The following is a 25,515-nucleotide window of genomic DNA, read 5'->3' as shown; positions in this document are numbered from 1 at the left end:
GATAATGCGGATGTGCTTTCCATCCACCGCTCCCAAACAGTTGGGGAAATCACACACACTCCAGAATTTTTCCGCAATTTCAGGGGAATAAACTCATCCCGGAGTACATTCCACAAAGCCCGGCAGGTGTCCGCAACTATTCCAGACAGGGTGAAATTTCCAAGCCGGTATTGGAAGTGGAGGGATGATAAACTCTCTCCGGTTGCCAGAAATCTGGGGGAAAAAAAAAAAAATCAATTACAATCAATTCTATTTATGGTGTTGTTATGCTAAAAACATAAAGGAAAATACAAAAAAAAAACATGTCAGAACACCAAAAATTAGCACTGCCATTGGTTTAGATTTGTTACGTACCTTAATGTAACTAGCAGACTTTCCTCCGGTGGAATCGCTCTACGGAGCTGGGTGTCCTGTCTACGTATGGCTCCTTGGACACGAGCAAGCAAATCCCGGAACGAGTCTTGTGACATCCTTGTATATTCTGGGAATTTGTCCGGGTTGTCATTAAGCTCGCCATACAGCGTGTGATAGGCTCCACGGCTCTCACGTAGTTCGATAATGGGGTGTCTCCAAAAACGCCTACGACGTCTCCTTCTCCATCTTTCGCGATTTCTGTCTTGCTCCCAAGCAAACGCACAGGCAAGAAACAGCTTGATGCTTAAATCCAGGTTGAAATAAAAGCTCTCCATGCGAAGATCCATCATGACACAGGATACAGGAGCAAAATCTGAAGATTTCAGCTGTTCAAGGGTCTATATAAAGATATCCCATAATACATGCCCTCTGTAGTCCCATTGGCGGTGTCTGGTTATCTAGATTTTTCTCCTGTAAAATTTGTCACCATGCGCACCAAAAACGCAAACGCAGGAAAAAACGCATTGAGAAGCGTGCAAACGCGGCGTCTTTTTAACCGCATGCGTTTCCGCATGCGTCTAAAAAACGCCGCGTTTGGACGTGTTGCTATGCGTTTTTTCCTGCACTTGAGCATGCGGATTAAACGATGCGGATTCTAACGCAAATGTGAAACTAGCCTTACTGCATGTACATTTTGTACAATATCTGCAGAGCACACACATACACAACACTGTTGCAAGCACAACACATACAGTGTCTTGCAAAAGCATTCACCCCTTGGCAATTTTTTGTGTTTTTCTATCTCACAATCTGGAATTTAATTTTTTTTTAAGTGTTTGCATCAGCTCATGTAAATAACATGCCTTCAACTGTGAACATTTGGTTTTCTGTTTACTGTGAAGCAAACAACAAATAGGACAAGATAACTGAAAACTTCAGTGTGCTTTACCATTCACTAGTGATGAACGAATATACTCGTTACTTGAGATTTCTCGAGCATGCTCGGGGGTCCTCCGAGTATTTTTTAGTGCTCGGAGATTTAGTTTTTATTGCCGCAGCTGAATGACTTACATCTGTTAGCCAGCTTGATTACCTGTGGGGGTTGCCTGGTTGTTAGAGAATCCCCACATGTACTTATGCTGGCTAACAGATGTAAATCATTCAGCTGCGGCAATAAAAACTAAATCTCCGAGCACTAAAAAATACTCGGAGGACCCCCGAGCATGCTCAAGAAATCTCGAGTAACGAGTATATTCGCTCATCACTACTTTTCACCCCCTATAGTCAGTACTTTGTAGAACCGCCTTTTGCAGCAATTACAACTGCAAGTCACTCTGCTACATACACACACACAGCTCTGCTACATACTCACCATAGTTTTGCTACATTATTATTATTATTATTATTATTATACATCAACATACACTCACATACTCAACCATGTGTGTACATTAACCCTTTTTTGAACTTCCAGGCATGTGACTGATCACATGACATAAGAGGTTCTTCAGCTACTCAGGACCTGCAGCATCCATACAGCTTAAATGAAGGCAGGTCCTGGTAGCTTTCTCTCCTGCCCTGCACCGATCAGACTGATTACTGTTGGGCTGGAGGAGAGAGAGTTGTGTTGCTGCATAGTTCTTTCAATGATCGACACCGTCAGTGTTTTCCGCCATTATAGGAAGCTGCCTCTGAACTATAAGATGTAGACTTTTTTGCAAGTTTTTTTTCTTGCTAAAAATTGGGCCTTATAGTCCAAAAAATCAGTAATCTCCATTATCCTTATAGATGAGGATCCCAGAGGTGACCTTTATGGCTTATGTTTTGAATGTTAACTTCACATGCAGTGAGCATAGCAGGAAAAACCTGTGCCAACATTCAGTCTTACCACAAAGTTTCATGATTCTTAAAGTGATTGTTAAAGGGATTGTCAGTTACTTAACAACCCCTTAATAATAGACCCAGGGAGGGGAAAATAATACAAAAAAAGTTTTGATACACATTTTCTGGACTGGCTCTGCTCTCCCATACCAAGCCTTGCATCTCCCATCAATCTGCTAAGCTGAACATCCAACGGGGGTGTCGCATGAGCATTGCAGCAGGTCATCGACTGCTGATTGGCTGCAATATACACATTTCATCCAAGTGAAAGAAACAGACTTTTTTTCTGCCTCTGAAAAATGCCAATGTTGCAGCCAAAGTTTGGCTGCAGTACTCGCATAATAACCCTGCTGGATACTGATGGGTATGGAGGAGCAGCACCAGTCAAGGAGAGAAGGTTCAATTTCCACTAGTGGACAACCAAAGGTCACATAATTTTGCAGCAATTTTACCTGCTAAACCACATGGCCTTTAACAATCATGTCTGAGGTTTTTTTTAGCTATGTCTCAGCAACACTGGCTGCATCTCTGAGGGGAACTATTATTTTCAACAGGTTCTGAAGGTCTTTGAGTGTTAGAGCAAGCGGGGGTTTTAGGAGTGAGTCCCATGGAGGGCAAAGGATTGACAAAACTGAAAAGAAAAAGCTTTTCTTTCATTATCTAGTACACAGTTGTGTGGGGTCCATTATACTGTGTGGAGTGTTGTGTGGGGGTCATTATACAGTTTGCAATGCTATGAAGGGGGCCATTATACTGTTTGGAGGGTTGTATTAGGCTCATTATACTATGTGAAGGGTTGTGTGAGCGTCATCATGCAGCGCCCCCACTGCCGCAGGGCCGAGGGGTACCCGGTACCGGGCCTCTGAGTCTCTGCTCTGGGGTTGTCACGGTGGCTAGGCCCGGTCCGTGACCCTGCTGAGGGGCGCTCCAAATAAAGAATAGGTGTGGATGGTGTTGGTAGTGCGGTGTAGTGCCGGTCGCAGTTAATAACGAGGACACCAGGTTGCAGTCTCTTTACCTCTTTACTGAAGGTCTCCAAGTCCTCAATCCGGAATACGGTTAACCAGGCTGCGCAAGTCCGGCCGGTCCGATGGCACCTCCAGAGTTCCCTTTGCAGGTGGAAATCTGTGCCTTCCTACTAGCGCTATGTGTTGTGGTCCTCCCCTGCTGAGCTTACGGGATAGTCCCCACAACTGTTGTGTCTGTTTCTCGTGTTCCCTCACAACTCGATTAGATGATCTTCTGCTAATCCTCCGTCCCTCCCTGGTGTTATGGTTGGGACGCACCCGTATGCCGGGTAGGCTCGGAGCTCTTCCGGGACCCTAGAGTCGCCCCTCTCCAAAGGTTGCCCTCTATGTCTGCGTAGGTGATTTAGGTGAGACAGCCCGCCTGTGACTGACTGTCCTGCCGTTAGTTTGAAGTATGGCTTAGAGCTCTGTACCTCCTCGGCGTTCCGGCCGCCGGTTGTTTGCACCTCAGTAGGATGTTGCCTCGATCTTACAGCACGACTCCTACTGGCATTCTCCTTCTTGCTTTGATCTCGTTTCTCACTCAGCACAATAAATCTCGCTTCTTGTCCTTTCTTAGGGCACCGCCGCTATGAAGTGCAGGCGCGGTCCCGTAGCTTTCTCTCTGTTTGCCAGGCCTCTGTCAGGATCCCACCCCTGACAGGGACCCTACCGAATCTTCCCCTACAACACCCTCTGCCACAAGGTGTTGCCTGGTTCCAACCCAGTCAGCGTTCTCCCTAACTTCCTGCCTAACCCCCAGTTTTACCAGACTGTGAGGAGTGGCCTAATGAATAGTACCCTTAGCTCCCCCTGGAGGCCAGACTGTGAAATGTATTGGTGTCTGTGATACCTGGTCAGATGAACTCCTTCAGTGCCATCAGACGTACCATAGCCCCCCTTAGATGCGGAGACACAGTACTGCAACGACCAGGACTCTGGGGCGCTGCACTCCCCCCCGGTTAAATCCAGTACTCCTGGACTGGGAAGAAAACAACAATACATGTCAGCAAAAAGACATACAATTTTGAAAATGCAAGTACAAGTCAACTTTTTTAACAGAGCTTCCCTTTATGGGAGGTGAGGACACTTGAACGTTACAAACATGGTTAAATACTTTTTAAATAACTTTACTATAAATAACTTTTCTTACCCAACCGGGTATTCTACTAAGTGCAAAATTTTGAACAATAATTTAACATTGCGTTTAAGGACGTACTCGCTAAATCCACTAAAGACCTTCTTATATCACATATAAGGCTAATTAACTTTTATGCATTCTCCTTCTTTAAATCTGCAGGACCGCCTGTCCTAACCGCTCCAGACCTACTGCCTCTCCTTTCTGTTACAGGACCGCTCCTTTCCGCCCGAGCCTACTGTCCTTCCACTACTATACACAGTATAGAACATTTTTCTTTCAGTTTAAGAGCACTGAGCCATCTCTATATGGCTCCTAGGAGGACTCACTACTAACCCCTACGGGTTCACTTCCTGTCCTCATTCCTCTATTAACATTATTGAACATTTCTTACAATCAACTAATTGGTTACATTTAACTTTCACATATCAACATCATCAATACTTTCTTTTCAGGACATTATTGCCATTCAACCATCTTAAGGCAACACTGTTCATAAGTGCAGGATGTGAACATCCCCTTTAAGAGGGGACCAAGTCTCTATGAGGTAGTGCAACTTCTCAAGCTGCAAGTCCGTATGCAGCAAGGACTCCAGTACAAGTTCCAAGAACCGTATCTTCGCAAAGAGTCCGTCTTTTATATAAAACCAGTAGAGAGCACCTTTAAGAAGGTGCAAACTATATACAAGGAGTTTGTATCATGCATTGTTCATGATTCAGCAGTCCTGGATAACTTGTGCAAAAAGTAGAAAACAAACAAAAATAAGAAACAATAGGGATCCCGGGTCAACAAAGGGATCCCTTTAAGAATAACCCTAGACGGGTTTTAGCAGCAAAATAGCAGAGGAAAACAAGGAACTATTTACAGTCATTAAAGCTTACTCACTACTCAGTTTCTGGCAACCCCCACCGAGGCTTTACCTGGCAGGTGGCTTTCTGCGGCCCGGATAAGCTGGACTCCAAGTTTACTCCCACGGCCAGGTGTACCCTGTGGGTTCGGGTCTTCTGCACGACCAGGTCATGCGCTGCGATGAGGGTCTGCGTGGGCCGATGGATGATGCTGGCGGCGGCGGCAGCAGCGGCTTCAGCGGCAAGCTCCTCCCCCTCGGTTCGGGATACCGCCAGAACGGCGGTGCAGCGCTGCATATCCCGGGCCCAACAGCTGCTCCCCTTTAGGTGCCGGCGATATGTGACCACATCCCCCGGCTTCAGGAAGGACTTGGCGTCGTCTCCGCACAGGCAGGGCTCCACTTCATCCCGGGTGATGCGGACTCTCAGGGCTGTCCCAATCTCTTGCACGAAGCCTTTTCCTGTCTGGGGCAGGTAAACAATCACAACGCCCCACTTCGGCAGGGAGCCCTCCAGCAGCTCGCCACGCGCCTCCCGCTCCACTTCCCGCTGGAACTCCGCAATCAGGTGGTTCCTGTACTAAGGGCCCCATGTCTGGCCCCCCCGGTTCTTTGGGAGCAGACAGCAGGAATGCTGGGGCGCCAGTGGCCGCAGCGGCGGCCGGGTCTGGTGCAGAGATGATGTGGTCTCCCTGGGGGCCGCGGCACTCAGTACCCCTACCTGGGGTGACTCCTCCAGCGTCACTCCTTTCCCCTGGGGGAGGCACACGGGCTGGGGACCGCGCAGGCAAAGGATGCCCCATCGACAGCTCCCACGGATCCAGATCCTCCAGCGGGGGCATATCAGAGTAATCCTCTGGTGACGGGGGTCGATGCGGGGCCATCCTTTTCTGCAGGCCTTCTCTAGTCTCCAGTCCCACCTCTGTTGGGAATTCTGTTTTTGGCTCCCTCTGGTGGCTACTGGTGGTACTGGCTTACTTTTGTCTTTTATTTCCAGTGCACCTGTTCCCATCAGGAATTGGGAGTTTCCTATTTAGTTTGGCTTCTCAGTCATTCTAGTGCCGGCAATCAATGTTACCAGAGCACCTCTGTTGCTTGCTACCTGCTCCAAGTCTGCAATTCAGCTAAGTTGGATCTTTTGTATTTTTGTGTTTGTTTGTCCAGCACGCATTAATATTCTCTTGCTGCTGGAAGCTCTAGTGATCTGAAATTACTACTCCGGTGTCATGAGTTGATATCGGAGTTAAAGGTAATTTCAGGATGGTTTTTTAGGGTTTTGAGGTGACCGCGAAGCCCTCTTTCGTATTTTCTGCTATCTAGTCAGAGGGCCTCTCTTTGCTGAACCTATATTCATACTGCGTACGTGTTTTCCTCTTACCTAACCGTTATTATATGTGGGGGGCTACTATCACTTTTGGGGTTTCCCTGGAGGCAAGTCAGGTCTGTGTATTCCTCTACTAGGGGTAGCTAGATCTCCGGCTGGTGCGAGACGTCTAGGGATAAAACGTAGGCACGCCCCCCGGCTACTATTATTTGCGTGTTAGGTTCAGCATCGCGGTCATCTGAGATTCCATCTTCCTAGAGCTAGTCCGTTTTTACCTGAGTCCCTGCCATTGGGAACCATGACAGTATTGCCGGCCATAATGTATTAAAGGTATTGGCTGAAGAAAGAGAGAAAAAATAAGTTTCTGACAATTTTTTTTTTTTTTTACTCAGAAGTTCTGTCTAGCCATAATTGCAATCTGCTGCTTTTTTCTCTCCTCTTAACCCCTGAATGGCTCAGATCTCAGCTGTTGAGAAATGGATATCCAGAGTTTAGCTTCAAACCTGAATACTCTTGCTTCTAAAGTTCAAAATATCCAAGACTTTGTTATACATGCTCCTATGTCTGAACCCAAGATTCCTATACCTGAGTTTTTTTCTGGAGATAGATCTCGTTTTTTGAATTTTAAGCACAATTGTAAATTGTATCTTTCTCTGAGATCTCGCTCCGCTGGAAACCCCGCTCAGCAGGTTAAAATTGTTATTTCCTTGTTGCGAGGTGACCCCCAGAATTGGGCATTTGCATTGGCACCAGGGGATCCTGCGCTGCTCAATGTGGATGCGTTTTTTCTGGCACTGGGGTTGCTCTATGAGGAACCTAATTTGGAGATTCAGGCTGAAAAAGCCTTGATAGCCCTCTCTCAAGGGCATGATGAAGCTGAAATATAATGTCAAAAATTTCGAAAATGGTCTGTGCTTACTCAGTGGAATGAGTGCGCCCTGGCGGCGAATTTCAGAGAAGGTCTCTCTGACGCCGTTAAAGATGTCATGGTGGGGTTTCCTACGCCCACAGGTCTGAATGAATCCATGACTATGGCTATTCAGATTGATCGGCGTTTACGGGAGCGCAAACCTGTGCACCATTTGGCGGTGTCTTCTGAGCAGGCACCGGAGAATATGCAATGTGATAGAATTCTGTCCAGAAGTGAACGGCAGAATTATAGGCGTAAAAATGGGTTGTGCTTCTACTGTGGTGATTCTGCTCATGTTATATCAGCATGCTCTAAACGTACAAAAAAGGTTGATAAGTCTTTTACAATTGGCACTTTACAGTCTAAGTTTATTTTGTCTGTAACTTTGATTTGTTCATTATCATCTTTTACCGTGGATGCCTATGTGGATTCTGGCGCTTCCTTGAGTCTTATGGATTGGTCCTTTGCCAGGCGCTGTGGGTTTAGCCTAGAGCCTTTGGAAGTTCCTATCCCTTTGAAGGGTATCGACTCCACACCATTGGCTAGGAATAAACCACAATTCTGGACACAAGTGACTATGTGTATGACTCCTGACCATCGGGAGGTGATTCGCTTCCTTGTGTTGCATAACTTGCATGATGTCTTAGTGCTTGGATTGCCATGGTTGCAAACCCATAATCCAGTCCTTGACTGGAAAACAATGTCTGTGTTAAGCTGGGGATGTCAGGGGGCTCATGGGGAAGTACCTTTGGTTTCCATTGCTTCATCTACTCCCTCTGAAGTTCCGGCATTTTTGTCTGACTATTGTGATGTTTTTGAGGAGCCAAAACTTAGTTCTCTCCCCCCTCACAGGGATTGTGATTGTGCTATAGACTTGATTCCTGGCAGCAAGTTTCCTAAGGGTCGTTTGTTCAATCTGTCTGTGCCTGAGCATGCTGCTATGCGAGAGTATATTAAGGAGTCCTTGGAAAAGGGACATATCCGTCCATCCTCATCCCCTTTAGGAGCAGGTTTTTTTTTCGTGGGTAAAAAAGATGGCTCCCTGAGGCCCTGTATTGATTATCGCCTGTTGAATAAGATTACAGTCAAATACCAGTATCCTTTGCCACTATTGACTGATTTATTTGCTCGTATTAAAGGGGCAAAGTGGTTCTCTAAGATTGATCTTCGGGGTGCGTATAATTTGGTGCGGATTAAGCAGGGAGATGAGTGGAAAACTGCATTTAATACGCCCGAGGGCCATTTTGAGTATTTGGTAATGCCTTTTGGTCTTTTTAATGCCCCTTCAGTCTTTCAGTCCTTTATGCACGATATTTTCCGTAAATACCTGGATAAATTTATGATTGTGTATTTGGATGATATTTTGATTTTTTCGGATGACTGGGAGTCGCATGTTCAACAGGTTAGGAAGGTTTTTCAGGTTTTGCGGGCCAATTCTTTGTTTGTGAAGGGTTCAAAGTGTATTTTTGGGGTTCAGAAGATCTCTTTTTTGGGGTACATTTTTTCCCCTTCTTCTGTTGAGATGGATCCTGTCAAGGTTCGGGCTATTTGTGATTGGACGCAGCCTACTTCCCTGAAGAGTCTTCAGAAATTCTTGGGCTTTGCTAATTTCTATCGTCGATTTATAACTGGGTTTTCAAGTGTTGCTAAGCCTCTGACTGATTTGACTAAGAAGGGTGCTGATGTTGCCAATTGGTCCTCTGCGGCTGTGGAGGCCTTTCGGGAGCTTAAGCGCCGCTTTTCTTCTGCCCCTGTGTTGCGCCAGCCTGATGTTTCGCTCCCTTTTCAGGTCGAGGTTGATGCTTCCGAGATTGGTGCTTCCGAGATTGGAGCGGGGGCGGTTTTGTCGCAGAGAAGTCCCGATTGCTCAGTGATGAGACCATGTGCATTCTTCTCTCGAAAGTTTTCGCCCGCCGAGCGAAATTATGATGTCGGTAATCGGGAGCTCTTGGCTATGAAGTGGGCATTTGAGGAGTGGTGTCATTGGCTTGAGGGTGCTAGACATCAGGTGGTGGTCTTGACTGATCACAAGAATCTGATTTACCTTGAGTCTGCCAGGCGTCTGAATCCTAGACAGGCGCGCTGGTCGTTGTTTTTCTCCCGGTTTAATTTTGTGGTTTCATACTTGCCGGGTTCGAAAAATGTGAAGGCAGATGCCCTTTCTAGGAGTTTTGAGCCTGACTCCTCTGGTGATTCTGAGCCTACGGGTATCCTTAAGGATGGGGTGATTTTGTCTGCTGTCTCCCCAGACTTGCGACGTGCTTTGCAGGAGTTTCAGACTGATAGGCCTGATCGTTGTCCGTCTGGGAGACTGTTTGTTCCAGATGAGTGGACCAGTAGAGTCATCTCGGAGGTTCATTCTTCTGTGTTGGCAGGCCACCCTGGAATTTTTGGTACCAGAGATTTGGTGGCCAGGTCCTTCTGGTGGCCTTCCCTGTCTCGAGATGTGCGTACTTTTGTACAGTCTTGTGATGTTTGTGCTCGGGCCAAGCCTTGCTGTTCTCGCGCTAGTGGATTGTTGTTGTCCTTGCCTATTCCAAAGAGGCCATGGACTATGGACTTTATCTCGGACCTCCCGGTTTCTCAGAAAATGTCCGTCATTTGGGTAGTGTGTGTTTTTCTAAGATGGTTCATTTGGTACCCTTGCCCAAATTGCCTTCTTCATCGGAGTTGGTTCCTTTGTTTTTTCAGAATGTGGTTCGTTTAAATGGTATCCCGGAAAACATCGTTTCTGACAGGGGATCTCAATTTGTGTCTAGGTTCTGGCGAGCGTTCTGTGCCAGGATGGGCATTGATTTGTCTTTCTCGTCTGCATTCCATCCTCAGACTAATGGCCAGACGGAGCGAACTAATCAGACCTTGGAGACTTATTTGAGGTGTTTTGTGTCTGCTGATCAGGATGATTGGGTCGCCTTTTTGCCATTGGCAGAGTTTGCCCTTAATAATCGGGCCAGTTCTGCCACTCTGGTTTCTCCTTTCTTTTGCAATTCAGGGTTTCACCCTCGTTTTTCATCTGGTCAGGTGGAATCTTCGGATTGCCCTGGAGTGGACACTGTGGTGGATAGACTGCACCAGATTTGGAGTCATGTGGTGGACAATTTGAAGTTGTCTCAGGAGAAGACTCAACAGTTTGCTAATCGTCATCGTCGTGTGGGTCATCGTCTTCGTGTTGGGGACTTGGTGTGGTTGTCTTCTCGTTTTGTCCCTATGAAGGTCTCTTCTCCTAAGTTTAAACCTCGGTTCATAGGTCCTTATAAGATTTTGGAGATTCTTAATCCTGTATCTTTTCGTTTGGACCTACCAGCATCTTTCGCCATTCATAATGTCTTCCATCGGTCGTTGTTGCGGAGGTACGAGGTACCGGTTGTTCCTTCTGTTGAGCCTCCTGCTCCTGTGCTGGTGGAGGGTGAATTGGAGTATGTTGTGGAAAAGATTTTGGACTCTCGCGTTTCCAGACGGAGACTTCAATATTTGGTTAAATGGAAGGGATACGGTCAGGAAGATAATTCTTGGGTGACTGCCTCTGATGTTCATGCCTCTGATTTGGTCCGCGCCTTTCATAGGGCGCATCCAGATCGCCCTGGTGGTTCTCATGAGGGTTCGGTGCCCCCTCCTTAAGGGGGGGTACTGTTGTGAATTCTGTTTTTGGCTCCCTCTGGTGGCTACTGGTGGTACTGGCTTACTTTTGTCTTTTATTTCCAGTGCACCTGTTCCCATCAGGAATTGGGAGTTTCCTATTTAGTTTGGCTTCTCAGTCATTCTAGTGCCGGCAATCAATGTTACCAGAGCACCTCTTTTGCTTGCTACCTGCTCCAAGTCTGCAATTCAGCTAAGTTGGATCTTTTGTATTTTTGTGTCCAGCACGCATTAATATTCTCTTGCTGCTGGAAGCTCTAGTGATCTGAAATTACTACTCCGGTGTCATGAGTTGATATCGGAGTTAAAGGTAATTTCAGGATGGTTTTTTAGGGTTTTGAGGTGACCGCGAAGTCCTCTTTCGTATTTTCTGCTATCTAGTCAGAGGGCCTCTCTTTGCTGAACCTATATTCATACTGCGTACGTGTTTTCCTCTTACCTAACCGTTATTATATGTGGGGGGCTACTATCACTTTTGGGGTTTCCCTGGAGGCAAGTCAGGTCTGTGTATTCCTCTACTAGGGGTAGCTAGATCTCCGGCTGGTGCGAGACGTCTAGGGATAAAACGTAGGCACGCCCCCCGGCTACTATTATTTGCGTGTTAGGTTCAGCATCGCGGTCATCTGAGATTCCATCTTCCTAGAGCTAGTCCGTTTTTACCTGAGTCCCTGCCATTGGGAACCATGACACACCTCCTCTGAGTCATAGTTTCGTTTCTTCGGTCTCCGCCCGCCATAGAAGATCAGGAGGCGGATCTCCCCTTTTGACGGGCCCGCCCTTAAGATGCAACAATATTTAGACTGGGCGGCCATTGTCTTTCGCGCTCTCCAGCTTGTCTACGCCTACTCCATGCCCCTCTTCTTCTCCTGCGCTCTCCTCAGCGCTGTAATGGCGGCGGATTTTGGCGGCAAGTGGCACAGCACAGTCTTTGCAATAAAGTACAGTCCAAGCACAGTAAATCACAGTTCCAAGGCACACATGACCCGATTCTTCAGGCTTAAGTAGATCCTGTTCGTGACGCCAAGTTTGCATCGCCCCCACTGCCGCAGGGCCGAGGGGTACCCGGTACCGGGCCTCTGAGTCTCTGCTCTGGGGTTGTCACGGTGGCTAGGCCCGGTCCGTGACCCTGCTGAGGGGCGCTCCAAATAAAGAATAGGTGTGGATGGTGTTGGTAGTGCGGTGTAGTGCCGGTCGCAGTTAATAACGAGGACACCAGGTTGCAGTCTCTTTACCTCTTTACTGAAGGTCTCCAAGTCCTCAATCCGGAATACGGTTAACCAGGCTGCGCAAGTCCGGCTGGTCCGATGGCACCTCCAGAGTTCCCTTTGCAGGTGGAAATCTGTGCCTTCCTACTAGCGCTATGTGTTGTGGTCCTCCCCTGCTGAGCTTACGGGATAGTCCCCACAACTGTTGTGTCTGTTTCTCGTGTTCCCTCACAAGTCGATTAGATGATCTTCTGCTAATCCTCCGTCCCTCCCTGGTGTTATGGTTGGGACGCACCCGTATGACGGGTAGGCTCGGAGCTCTTCCGGGACCCTAGAGTCGCCCCTCTCCAAAGGTTGCCCCCTATGTCTGCGTAGGTGATTTAGGTGAGACAGCCCGCCTGTGACTGACTGTCCTGCCGTTGGTTTGAAGTATGGCTTAGAGCTCTGTACCTCCTCGGCGTTCCGGCCGCTGGTTGTTTGCACCTCAGTAGGATGTTGCCTCGATCTTACAGCACGACTCCTACTGGTATTCTCCTTCTTGCTTTGATCTCGTTTCTCACTCAGCACAATAAATCTCGCTTCTTGTCCTTTCTTAGGGCACCGCCGCTATGAAGTGCAGGCGCGGTCCCGTAGCTTTCTCTCTGTTTGCCAGGCCTCTGTCAGGATCCCACCCCTGACAGGGACCCTACCGAATCTTCCCCTACAACACCCTCTGCCACAAGGTGTTGCCTGGTTCCAACCCAGTCAGTGTTCTCCCTAACTTCCTGCCTAACCCCCAGTTTTACCAGACTGTGAGGAGTGGCCTAATGAATAGTACCCTTAGCTCCCCCTGGAGGCCAGACTGTGAAATGTATTGGTGTCTGTGATACCTGGTCAGATGAACTCCTTCAGTGCCATCAGACGTACCATAGCCCCCCTTAGCGGCGGAGCCACAGTACTGCAACGACCAGGACTCTGGGGCGCTGCAATCATACTATGTAGAGGCCATTATACTTTATGGAGGGCTATGATACTGTATGTGTAGGGGCCATTATATTGTGTAGATGGCTGTCGGGGCCATTACATGGTGTGTGGGGCACTGTAAGGCCATCTTACTGTGTTGGGGTCACTGTGTGGGTATCATACTTTGAATGTGTGGGGGGCTTACTGTAGGATCAACATACTGTGCTTCTGTGGGTACTGTGAAAAAATTCACTGCAAGGGTATCTTATGGTGCTCGAGGGGCACTTTTGTTGTCACCATACCTCATGGGGACCATGAAAGGGGGTATATTAGTAAGTGGGAACGCAGGCTTCAATAGGGGCAATATTACTTTGTAAGAGCTGCAAAGTTGTGAGATATGCTCTTCTGAGCCCACAGTACTTTTTTTTTCTGGCAGAGACCCAATTAGGACTTCTGCTGTAGGGCCCCATGATTTCTATTGTAGGCCCCTGGTGGCAGGGCTTGGTGGGAAATAGAGCCTGAGTGGAAGTGGCTTTTAATAAACTTCCATGCTCTGAAAGAACTTTAACCTTTTTGTATATAGATTTAAATACTGATTTCTCAGTAACGGAGGACTGGACTGGCAATGTAACGGTATACCTGAACTCGTCTTTGAAAGAGCTACAGGTGCATATAAATAGTTTGTGAGTTGAAATCCTGCTGACAGATTGGTTTAAAGGGGTTGTTTGGGCTGAAATAAAGTCTACAGTCATTCTATATGTGATGTACACACTGTCACGACTGCCCTGTGTAGACTGTGTGGCGGGTGGTTACATGACCCCATGTGTGTAATTTTCATACTTGCATTCACATGCTGACTACGTTTCAACACTTCTCTCAATTCTCTGTTATTAAAAGGGAACATTTCACCAGAAAAAATACTATTATCCTGCAGATATGGGGTTAGTCTGCAGGTTAATAGCGCTACAAACCTGCCTGGCGCCCACACTGCCGAATGCTGAGGGGAGAAAATAAACTTTATTTTTCCTGGCAGCATCCGGTTTCAGTCATGCGGCAGCACCAGTGTGGGTGCAGTCACTGCTCTGAGTATGCAGAGCGTCTACTGTAACTGCGCCCTGGGCCCTAACATTGGCTCTACATTGAGGCCGGCTGTCACTCAGGGCCAGAGGCACAGTTAAAGCCACCGCTCTGTATAATTAGAGCAGTGACTGAGCCCACGCCACCACCACCCCATTGTGACTGAAACCTGTACACTGCTGGGAGGAATAAAGTTACCTTTCTCCCCACAGCATTCAGCTACGTGTGGGTGCTGGACAGGTTGGTAACGGTATTAAAACTATAGACTAACCCCATATCTGCAGGTTAATAGCATTTTTTTCTGGTGACAGTTTCCATTTAAGAGAAGCTGGGGAATACAGGGGAATTGCAGAAGTATGCACATCACACAAGGTCACAATTTGGCAACTGCAGACTTTCATTTCAGCTAGACAGCACATTCAACATACCTCTCAACATTTGAAGAAGGCAAAGAGGGACAAAGGTAGCGGCACACGCAGCGGCAAATTTTAGGCCACGCCCAATACTGTGTAATGGCCACACAGTGCTCCATACTGTATAATGGCCACACATGATGCTCAATACTATATAATGGCCTCACAGTACTCCATACGGTATAATGGCCCCACATGATGTTGCGTACAGAATAATGGCCACACATGATGCTCCATACTGTAATATGGTCACACAGTGCTCCATACTGTATAATGGCCCCACATAATGCTCAAAACTGTATAATGGCCACACAGTGCTTCATATTGTATAATGGCCATACATGACAATGCCAGTGTACAGTCGGGGCTGTAGATGTGTCCCAGCAGCTCTGCTTACAGTGCAGGCAAAAATTTCACCACCTGTCACTGTCCACACTGCTGCCTCACAGATCCTGCACATTGCAATGTAGCCCAGCTCTGCGAACTCTGCATGCACTCAGGCAATACCACTATCTAGTGGCTCCACTCCATAACTGCTGTAGTATATATGTGCCTATGACTAACACTGGATTGCTCTATCTGCTGCCACTACTCCTGGTTATAATGCCTTGTACTGTAAACACAGCAGGGCCAGCTGCATGTATGTGTGCAGTACACACACACACGTACCTTAGAATGTCCTCTATCCCTCTCTGAACCACCGCCCCAGAAGAAGAAGATACGGGAATGGTCGTGGCCTAATACAAGGGGCGTGTCGGTTGCTTGTCCTGCTGGAGCTGTGCGGGAGAAGTAGAGTCCCGTGCCGGACTGTGGGGCACAGCCTCAAAATCGGGACAGTCCCACAGTATGAGGGACGGTTGGGAGCTATGTATTCAATGTGAAATACTCATCAAGGAATCTGCCCAAATGGCAGCAGGCATGAGGAAGAATTGTTTTAATTTGATAACAAATTGCATCTCTGATTTAAAGTCTTTTTCTGTTTTGGATCAACTAGGCATTCTAAGTATAAAAAAGGTTGAACTTAATGAACCTAGGTCTTTTTTTTCCATCAATCAACTAAATATTTACCGTAACTATGTTGGCATGGCACTCTCCACAAGGAGAAAAATTCCTAGTCACAGGACTCTCACCCACCAAATCAAACTTCCTTCTATGCACTGATAAGGGGCAAATAACCTGAAACACTTGTCTGCAAATAGTGTCTTGCTTGTCTTCTTTTCTTGGCCATATGGCAAGGTTCATTAAAGGGTGGATCTTAAGTTCAAGTTCTCTTCCTCACTGAAGAAGATATTTGCATATTTAAAATCCCTTAGAGCAGGAAATCTCAGCACAATGTGAAATGCCATTCATCTGGTTTCTCTGTGGTGCAGCTGAAGAAACATCCTCAGACTTATTATAGCCTCCCACACACTGAAGAAGGTGCACTTCTTAGATAAGCTGCATGTACATTGGAGGTGGGGGTGTGGGTGAAACTTCCATTTTTTGGGAAACTGTTGCCTTCTGATTCTAAAACATTATAAAATTTGACTTTTTGAAATTCAACGTGACTGACCCTAATTTTTCTAAAATCAACTGTCTGGGAATAGTTTGGATCCCATATACATTACGCTAATTTACATTAATGGCGGATGAATTGCACATGACCTATTACTCACATGCAGCAGATGCCTTAGTGGATACAGGTTTCCCAGAGACTTCCATTTCTCGAGTCTTATACTCTATTAGAAAAAAACAACAAAATAAACTGTATTATTATCACCAAGATGTTCTTAACTCTTCTAAACTTGGCTTCGACATATCACTCATTATTGTAAGTTTCCAGATTAACTTCTTCAAATCAATTTGGAAATTATTTTAATGGCATGGCAGACCAAAGACATGACACTTCATGAAAAACGTCAAAAGGGGATGATATTTGCAGCAATTTTGGATACCCATCTGCAAGGGGTATTACTGTTGACAATTACAAATTTGCAAATGGCCCCTTGTCTAAAAGGTATAAAAGCATAACATGAAAGGCAATAGCATAGCCTAATTAAAACTCGTCGTTTATTATCTAGAAGATCCACAAGAATATCTATATGCTAAGGGTGTGTTCACACTGCATCATTTTTCAACTGCAAAAGCTCTAAAAATGACACAAAAAAAGCACTAACAAAACATGCAAAGGGTATGTGCACAGAACGTCTCTTGGGGTATGTGTCCACGTTCAGGAAACGCTGCGTTTTTGATGCAGCATTGAGCCACAGCGTCAAAAACGCAGCGTCCAGATGTTACAGCATAGTGGGGGGGATTTAAAGAAATCCCGTCTCCACTGTGCATTAAAAAACGCATGCGTTTTTCCCACAAAAACGCACATGCGGTGCGTTTTTTCAGAACGCAGCATGTTTCTACAATGAGCAAAACACGCAGGAACACCGCAGGTGACCTGCCAGTGACCTCAGGTGCATTTTTGGTCAGGATTTTACCTGCATAAAATCCTGACCAAAGCCTGAAGCAAACCTGAACGTGGACACATACCCTTGGGCGTGTACAAACCCATCAAATTTTTCAAGGGTAAGACGCTTCAGGATACACCTTCCCCTTTGGCCTGAAGCAACATTTTTGTCGTCTTTTTGGTCATTTTTGAGCCACCCGAAGAATGGACCAGAAAACTTTTTAACTGCTTTAAGTCTTTGGTAACCTGAAGTGGTTAAAAGAAGTTCAGAAGACTGAACATATGAACAGTAAGTAATTTTTACATTGCAGTGCACATCATTGTTTTTAGCTTTTATTTAGTGCTTCTTCAGGTAAGTTGCAGAACGAAGCTGACTGTAAAAGACGTTGTGTGCACATATGCAAAAGACTGTACAAATTGATTTCTATGTAAAAACAAACTGCTGTTTGTGTATTCAGGCTTTTGAGCTTCTTTTAAACAATTATAGTTTTCAAATGACCCGAAGAAAAAAGTGACGTCTCTATTCTTCTGATGCTTTCCGCTAGGAAGGCGCTCAATATTTAGAATTCAAGACAATGGAAAGGGTTAAAAGACAACTAAAAAAAAGTCCATTTATTTGCTCTATTTTTTAGCGTTTATGATGCAAAAATGCCACTATTTGCTTAAAGGAGCTCAAAAAACACCCAGGAAAAATCCTCAGATAATGACCACAGAAACGTTGAACAAATATATTTTTATGTAAAAACAAATTGCTGTTCATGGATTAATGCTTTTGAGCTTCTTTTATATAATTATGGCTTTCAAAAGGCTCGAAGAAAAAGTGACGTCCATTCTTCTGACGTTTTCTGCTAGGAAGATGCTCAATATTTAGAATACAAGACAATAGAAAGCAAAATGTTCAGGAATTTATTTCTGGTATTTTTTATTGTTTCCAGTATAAAAATGATAGTTTTTTTTATTGCTTAATGGAGTTCAAAAAACACCCAGGTAAATAATTTTGATAATGACCACAAAATCTCTAGCAAGAGACATTTCAGGTTTGACAAATCAAGATGAAAAGAGTAGAATTTTCTGAAGTGTCTTCTTCTTGTAAAATGGAAATGAAAAATTCTCCCAAAAACTCCTCAAAGGGTATGCGAATATGAAGTGTGCACATACCCAAAGAAGGAGCGTTTCCTGAAGCAATTTTAGGAAGTACATATATTACTATATTAGTAACACTCACCAATTATTCTTCTTAATTTGTGTTAATTTTATCATCTTTTTTATACAATAAAAGTTACAGAATTGTGTGGAATAAAATTAAAACCAGCTGCTTGCAAATGAATGTACCGTACTCACTGGATACAGAGAAGGATGAAGACCACTTGCTCAGTGACTGGGACTGCACTCCATTTGCATAGAACGCATGATAATTTTGATTTCCAGGAAGCCGACGTAGCGACACTGTTCCACCGTTGCTGCCTATAACCCCCCTAGAAAAAGAAAAAAATGTTTTCTGTTATGTTACATTTTATTTATTGTTCAATAATTTTCTTCAAGAGGAAATAGAAATTAATTTTGAACGCCACGGCCACTGGTGAGTTTTTGATGTTGCAGATTTTCTGCATCATTTCTAAACCTATTGCTCAGCACCACCCTACATCTCCTCTCTGGTCTCAGTCTACCATCCTACCCGTGCCCTCCGCTCCGCTAATGACCTCAGGTTAGCATCCTCAATAATCAGAACCTCCCACTCCCGTCTCCAAGACTTTACACGTGCTGCGCCGATTCTTTGGAATGCATTACCCAGGTTAATACGATTAATCCCCAATCCCCACAGTTTTAAGCGTGCCCTAAAAACGCATTTGTTCAGACTGGCCTACCGCCTCAACGCATTAACCTAACTATGCCTGTGTGGCCTAATAAAAATAGAAAACAAAACCAAAACACATAATCAGGTTCCTCTCATCATGTTCTCATACACTTTATGCAGTTAATAGCCCTCTGTGTCTGTACTGATACACACTTAGGCAGTTAACTGGTTCATGCAGCTTTACATGAACACCCGAGCCTTACACTATGGCTGGTCCAAATAACTAAAGCAATTGTTACCATCCACCTCTCGTGTCTCCCCTTTTTCCTCATAGTTTGTAAGCTTGCGAGCAGGGCCCTCATTCCTCCTGGTATCTGTTTTGAACTGTGATTTCTGTTATGCTGTAATGTCTATTGTCTGTACAAGTCCCCTCTATAAGTTGTAAAGCGCTGCGGAATATGTTGGCGCTATATAAATAAAAATGATTATTATTATTATTATTATTAGCTAAATTACATTGCTTGTGCTTTTTTCATTGCATTTTTTGGTTTGTTTTTTACATGGGTTTTTATCAGAGGTTTTTTTGTCATGTCATTTTTTTTAAATACTTCCTGGTATTTAGCTTTCACAAAACCATGACTCACCCGGAAGAAGGCACTCCAGCCGAAACGCGCGTAGCTGTGGTGGCACCGCAGGTCTGAGGTAACTTACCATCTTCATGTTCCTTTTGCCATCAAATTTCTCTATATCTTTTTCGTATATGTCTAATACTGGTCTTATTATTTTTTTGTTTCACATTAATTTAACACTTACCCGTTACATAGATGTACTCATGTAATTCTAAACAGGCAAACTGAACCTTCTCCTTCCTCTTTTCCTCTGACCTGCGGTTCCACTCTTTTGGTATTCCTCACTGTCAAACTACCTTTTGTTTTGGATTAAAATAAGTGTATCTTTTAATACAATCTTTGTCAATAAAATATGCTGTTAATCACTTCCGGTTCTGTTCCGGTATGTGCATTTTTCTCTATATATATTTTCACCTTATCAATGCAGTCAAGTGCGCAGAGGTAACACACTAAAAACTATTGTTTTTTACCTGCTCATTTTCCGCATCTGATGCAAGTCTATGGGGTAAATCCACACATAAATCTCATTGTGCTTGCAAGAAAAATTGATGTTATGGATTTGAAAACGAACCGCAGGTCGGTTTAAGGCTATGTGCACACGTCATGATTTCTAGCAGAAATTTTCCTGACAAAAACCGGACATTTCTGCCAGAAATCCGCATGCGTTTTTTCATGCATTTTTGACGCGTTTTTTGTGCGTTTTGTTTTCCAAATGCATAGAATAAAAACGCGGAAAATCCGCAAAATTAATGAACATGCTGCTTTTTTTCCGCGATGTGTTTTTTTCAGGGAAAAAAACGCACCATGTGCACAAGACATGCAGAATGCATTCTAAATGATAGGATGCATAATGTATACGGTTTTAATAAGTTTTTATAGCGCTTTTATCGCAAAAAATGCAAAAAAACCTGAACGTGTGCACATACCTTGAGCCTCATAAAAAAAAGCAGAGTTGGCAGGAGATTTGCATGGCGAAAATATGCAGCATCTAAAACTCATCATGGAAACTTAACCTTATTCTGTTAGTGCATTTACTGGAGTGAACTGAAATTTGAAACTTTAGTTTTCCATGTGAAATAAAAGTAAATTTCGAGACTACTCAGGTCTCTTCATCAGGCATAGACTAATACAAAATCCGAAGAATCACATATTGGCCATTAAAAGGTATCAACCACTGAGGACTCTCGATTGTAAATATTTTTCTATCTACTGGCTAACACGGTACAAATATACGTATATCTTTCCTGTAAAAAAAAAAAGAAATTCGTACTTCTCAAGAAATCAGGAAGATGAGTTAGGAAGTTCTGCTGGAACTTCTGCTGCAGCAGAGAACAAATGCACGCCTATGGTGTCACTCTACACTCCTAATGGAGTCAAAGAAAATCTTTGAGGCCACGTTCATACGTTCAGTATTTGGTCAGGATTTTACACCAGTATCTATAATACTGAACGTATGAACTTGGTCTGGCAAAGAGATGGAGGATATTGAATAAAAACAGCTGGAGTAACATTTCTGGTGCGGAAAGCACACCCACATTTGATGACGGGGGGTGTAGACACACCTTCGCCCTGCCTCTTACCCAGCTCTGTCCATTTTCGTGGAGCTGATCCAAAGAGGAGTGAAATCGCCAAAATTTTCAAATTGTTTTCGCAAGTTTTTTCAAAGCTTTTATGACACTCTTGTGGCTCAAGCGCTTTACTGAATCAACCCCAATCAGTTTTCCAGTAGAAACTGCATCAAGAAATGCGCCTTCATTGGGGAACTTTTGGAGGAGTTTTTGTTTTGTTTCCTGAAGTGCCTTTGAAGTGTTTGAGAACAGTTTTTTCTCAAGCATTTTTTGCAGCCTTTTGATTAGCTAATGCCTAGTTTGGAGTGTATTCCATCAATAGCCGCTTCAAAGTAGTGACATGCACTTTTCCCCCCAATAGGTGTTTTTCGAAGAGACAGAAACAAAAGCACTCAAAATACTGAACATGAGGGCAGCAAAGTAGTTTTACTTTAGAAATTAATAGGAAGAGCCAAGTTATTTTGAAGCAGACCCGCTCCAATATAACTCCTTAAAGAACTCTCTTTGCACATAATTCTGCAATTATTTTTGACGATTTCAAAATGGCTGATGAAGTGAATTAGAGTTTTTACTAACTTTACATGCACGACACAATTATTTATAAAAATAAACTACATTTTATTAAGCTTAAAATCTTTTTACTGCTACATTTTTCACAAAAGAAACTTCTGAGTAGGAAACCCAAATGTATTGTATAATATCAATAGTCTTAAGACAAAATATCCAATATATGCAACATACCGGTGAATTGCGGCTCCACATATGCTGGATACTGCAGCATAAATTGCATTTCCATATACAGAGAGTTGCTGCTCGGTGCACCCTGGGGGACATTGTACTTGGGCAGATTCGCTTTTTAAATCCATTCCTCTCATGGAGCAGGTTACAGGCACTGGAGCTGAAAGTAATATAGACGTGTTATAAGCTTGGTGATGCATCAGAATTAGAGATGGGCAAACCTGAAGAGAAATGTTCGAGGTTCGTACCGGGCAGTGACTGTTCGGGCCTTCTCTCTTTTCCTTTCTTACCAGTTCGGGTAACTGTATTTTCAATGGGGTTCAGGTTCTGGTACCCAAACCAAACTTTCTAAACAGTTTAGCTCAGGTACGCTGTCCGGAACACCCAACAGTCTGCCCATCCCTAATCAGAATAGTTTATAATAATGTATATACATCATCCTACTTTTTATTGCTAAAGGCAGCATGGTGCTCCCAAGCACTGTTCCCTCAAATCTAAAAATGATAGTTAAAATGCTAAACCCCTTATTAATAATAATAATAATAATAATAATAATAATATGTTTTATTTATGTAGCATTATCATATTCCTACAATTCAGTGGGGCGAGAAAGATAATGAAAACTATACAGCATAAGACATTTCAACAATTACAGGTGGAATGAGGGACCTACTCGCAAGCTTACAATCTATGAGGAAATAGGGGATACACTATAGGTAGAATGTGTTATGTACAGTCTAGCCATCATTATTATAATAACGGTTTTCATATTAAGCTGCATGATCCGGTCACCAGCCAGTATCTGTCTAGGTACAGTTACCGTGGCTATTGGAATAGGAGGGACCAGATTCCGATTAACATTTGGAAGGAGGGAACAGGGAAAGTTAGGTTAGTAATAGTGATGAGCGAACACTAAAATGTTCGGGTGCTCGTTGTTCGAGTCGAACATCTCCCGATGTTCGAGTGTTCGTTTCGAATAACGAACCCCATTGTAGTCAATGGGAGACTCGAACATTTTTCAGCGGGACCAAAGCTCTGCACAGGGAAGGTCGCCTAAAAACCTGGGAAGCTCAGAAAATGATGGAAACAACACTGGAATGGACAGGAAACAGCAGGGGCAGCATGCATAGTTGCCTCTGAGGCTGCCCAAATGCACCATTACGCCAAATTATGGCCAACAGCTTTGTGGTGACAGAGTGACCCACTTTGATGAGGTAGCAGGTGAAACACACCGAAATTGAGCCTGACACAGCATGGCAGCTATGGGCACGGCATGCGGAGGCAGCATCAGGCCGGAGAGCGGCACAGTGACGGACCCTTGAGGAGGCGGCAGCAGCATCATTCCTTACACATTGAGGCCACAGAGTGGCACAATTACATAGTTTGGAGGTAGCGAAGACCCAGCATGTGGAGGCGTCAGCACGGAGAGTGGCACGGTGACGGACCCTTGAGGAGGCGGCAGCAGCATCATTCCTTAATCCTTACACATTGAGGCCACAGAGTGGCACAATTACATAGTTTGGAGGTAGCGAAGACCCAGCATGTGGAGGCGTCAGCACGGAGAGTGGCACGGTGACGGACCCTTGAGGAGGCGGCAGCAGCATCATTCCTTTCACATTGAGGCCACAGAGTGGCACATTTACATAGTTTGGAGGTAGCGAAGACCCAGCATGTGGAGGCGTCAGCACGGAGAGTGGCACGGTGACGGACCCTTGAGGAGGCGACAGCAGCATCATTCCTTACACATTGAGGCCACAGAGTGGCACAATTACATAGTTTGGAGGTAGCGAAGACCCAGCATGTGGAGGCGTCAGCAGCGTCAGCACGGAGAGTGGCACGGTGACATGACAGACTTCAGTTTGAGCTGCTTTAACACGGTGGCGAGTGGAAATCTGTAGAAATCCATGCTTTATTCATCTTGATAAGCGTCAGCCTGTCAGCGCTGTCAGTTGACAGGCGTGTACGCTTATCGGTGATGATGCCACCAGCTGCACTGAAGACCCGCTCTGACAACACGCTAGCGGCAGGGCAAGCCAGCACCTCCAAGGCGTACAGTGCCAGTTCTGGCCACGTGTCCAGCTTTGAAACCCAGTAGTTGTATGGAGCAGAGTGATCATGCAGGACGTTGGTATGGTCACCTAGGTAGTCCTTCACCATCTTTCTGTAAATCTCGCCTCTACTCTGTCTAGACTGTGGATTGGTGGCATACTCTTGCATGGGTGACATAAAACTGGCAAAGGCCTTGGAGATTGATCCTCTGCCAGCGCTTGACAAGCTGCCTGCTCCCCTCCTCTCCCTCGCTTGTTGGCCCTCAGAACCACGTCCTCTGCCGCTAGCGGTGTCAGATGGGAAGGCTATTTTCAGCTTGTGCACCAGGGCCAGTTGGTATTGATGCAGTCTCATACTCCTTTCCTCTATAGGAATTAGAGTGGAAAAGTTGTGCTTGTACCGGGGGTCCAAGAGGGTGAACACCCAGTAATCGTTGGTGGAAAATATTTTTCTCACGCGAGGGTCACGGGAAAGGCAGCCTAACATGAAGTCAGCCATGTGCGCCAGAGTCCCAACACGTAAGAATTCCCCCTCCGCAACAGGCCGACTCTCCATTTCCTCCTCCTCCTCCTCCTCCAACTCCTCCTCCTCAGCCCAAACACGCTGAACTGAGAAGAGGGAATGGGTACCGTCTTCAGTCTCGCCCACAGTCTCCTCCTCTTCATCCTCATCTTCCTCCTCCCCCTCCTCAGTTACACTCTGAGAAACAGACTGGCTGGTGTTCTGGCTCTCAGTCAACTCTTCTTCCCCCATCTCCTGTGACAATCGATGCACCTCAGACTTCATGCTGAGCAATGATTTTTTCAGCAGACAAAGCAGCGGGATGGTGACGCTGATTATGGCGTCATCCCCGCTGACCATCAGTGTTGACTCGTCAAAGTGGCTTAACACCTTACATATATCAGACATCCACGTCCACTCCTCATTGTAGATTTGAGGAAGCTGACTAACTTGACTACCGGTTCTGGTGGAAGTGGTCATCTGACAGTCTACAATGGCTCTGCGCTGCTGGTAAACCCTGTTTAACATGTGTAGGGTGGAATTCTATCTCTTTGGCACGTCGCACAACAGTCGGTGAGCTGGCAGTTGTAAGCGCCGTTGCACTGCCCTCAGGGTGGCAGCATCAGTGGTGGATTTGCGGAAATGGGCACAGATGCGTCTCACCTTGGTGAGCAAATCTGACAGATTGGGGTAGGTCTTGAGGAACCGCTGAACCACCAGATTGAACACGTGGGCAAGGCATGGAACGTGTGTGAGTCTGCCCAGTTGCAGAGCCGCCACCAGATTACGCCCGTTGTCACACACGACCATGCCTGCTTTCAGGTTCAGCGGCGCCAGCCAAAGATCCGTCTGAGCCGTCATGCCCTGTAACAGCTCCTGGGCAGTGTGCCTCTTGTCACCTAAGCTCAGCAGTTTTAGCACCGCCTGCTGGCGCTTGCCCACTGCGGTCCTGCTGCGACTGCAGCTGCCGACTGAAGGTGGCGTGTCCACGGATGGAAATTTACAAGTGGTGTTTGTGGAGGAGGAGGAGGAGGAGGAGGAGGAGGAGGGGGGAGAAGTATAGT

At 45.4% G+C, this 25,515-nt stretch overlaps 1 protein-coding gene across 1 annotated transcript in view; it reads right to left on the bottom strand.

Annotated features, from left to right (window-relative positions):
* COCH (cochlin) overlaps nucleotides 1-25,515 on the bottom strand; it is a 126,301-nt gene that overhangs the window by 36,917 nt on the left and 63,869 nt on the right. The window contains exons 4-6 of the mRNA XM_077260936.1: nucleotides 21,905-22,061; nucleotides 18,513-18,646; nucleotides 16,390-16,452 (exon numbers count right to left, since the gene is read on the bottom strand). Coding sequence (XP_077117051.1) covers nucleotides 16,390-16,452; nucleotides 18,513-18,646; nucleotides 21,905-22,061 — 354 coding nt within the window. The remainder of the gene's footprint in view (nucleotides 1-16,389; nucleotides 16,453-18,512; nucleotides 18,647-21,904; nucleotides 22,062-25,515) is intronic.

This window comes from Ranitomeya variabilis, chromosome 1, assembly GCF_051348905.1.
Source record: "Ranitomeya variabilis isolate aRanVar5 chromosome 1, aRanVar5.hap1, whole genome shotgun sequence".
NCBI lineage: Eukaryota > Metazoa > Chordata > Amphibia > Anura > Dendrobatidae > Ranitomeya > Ranitomeya variabilis.
This window is presented reverse-complemented; position numbering and strand designations above follow the sequence as displayed.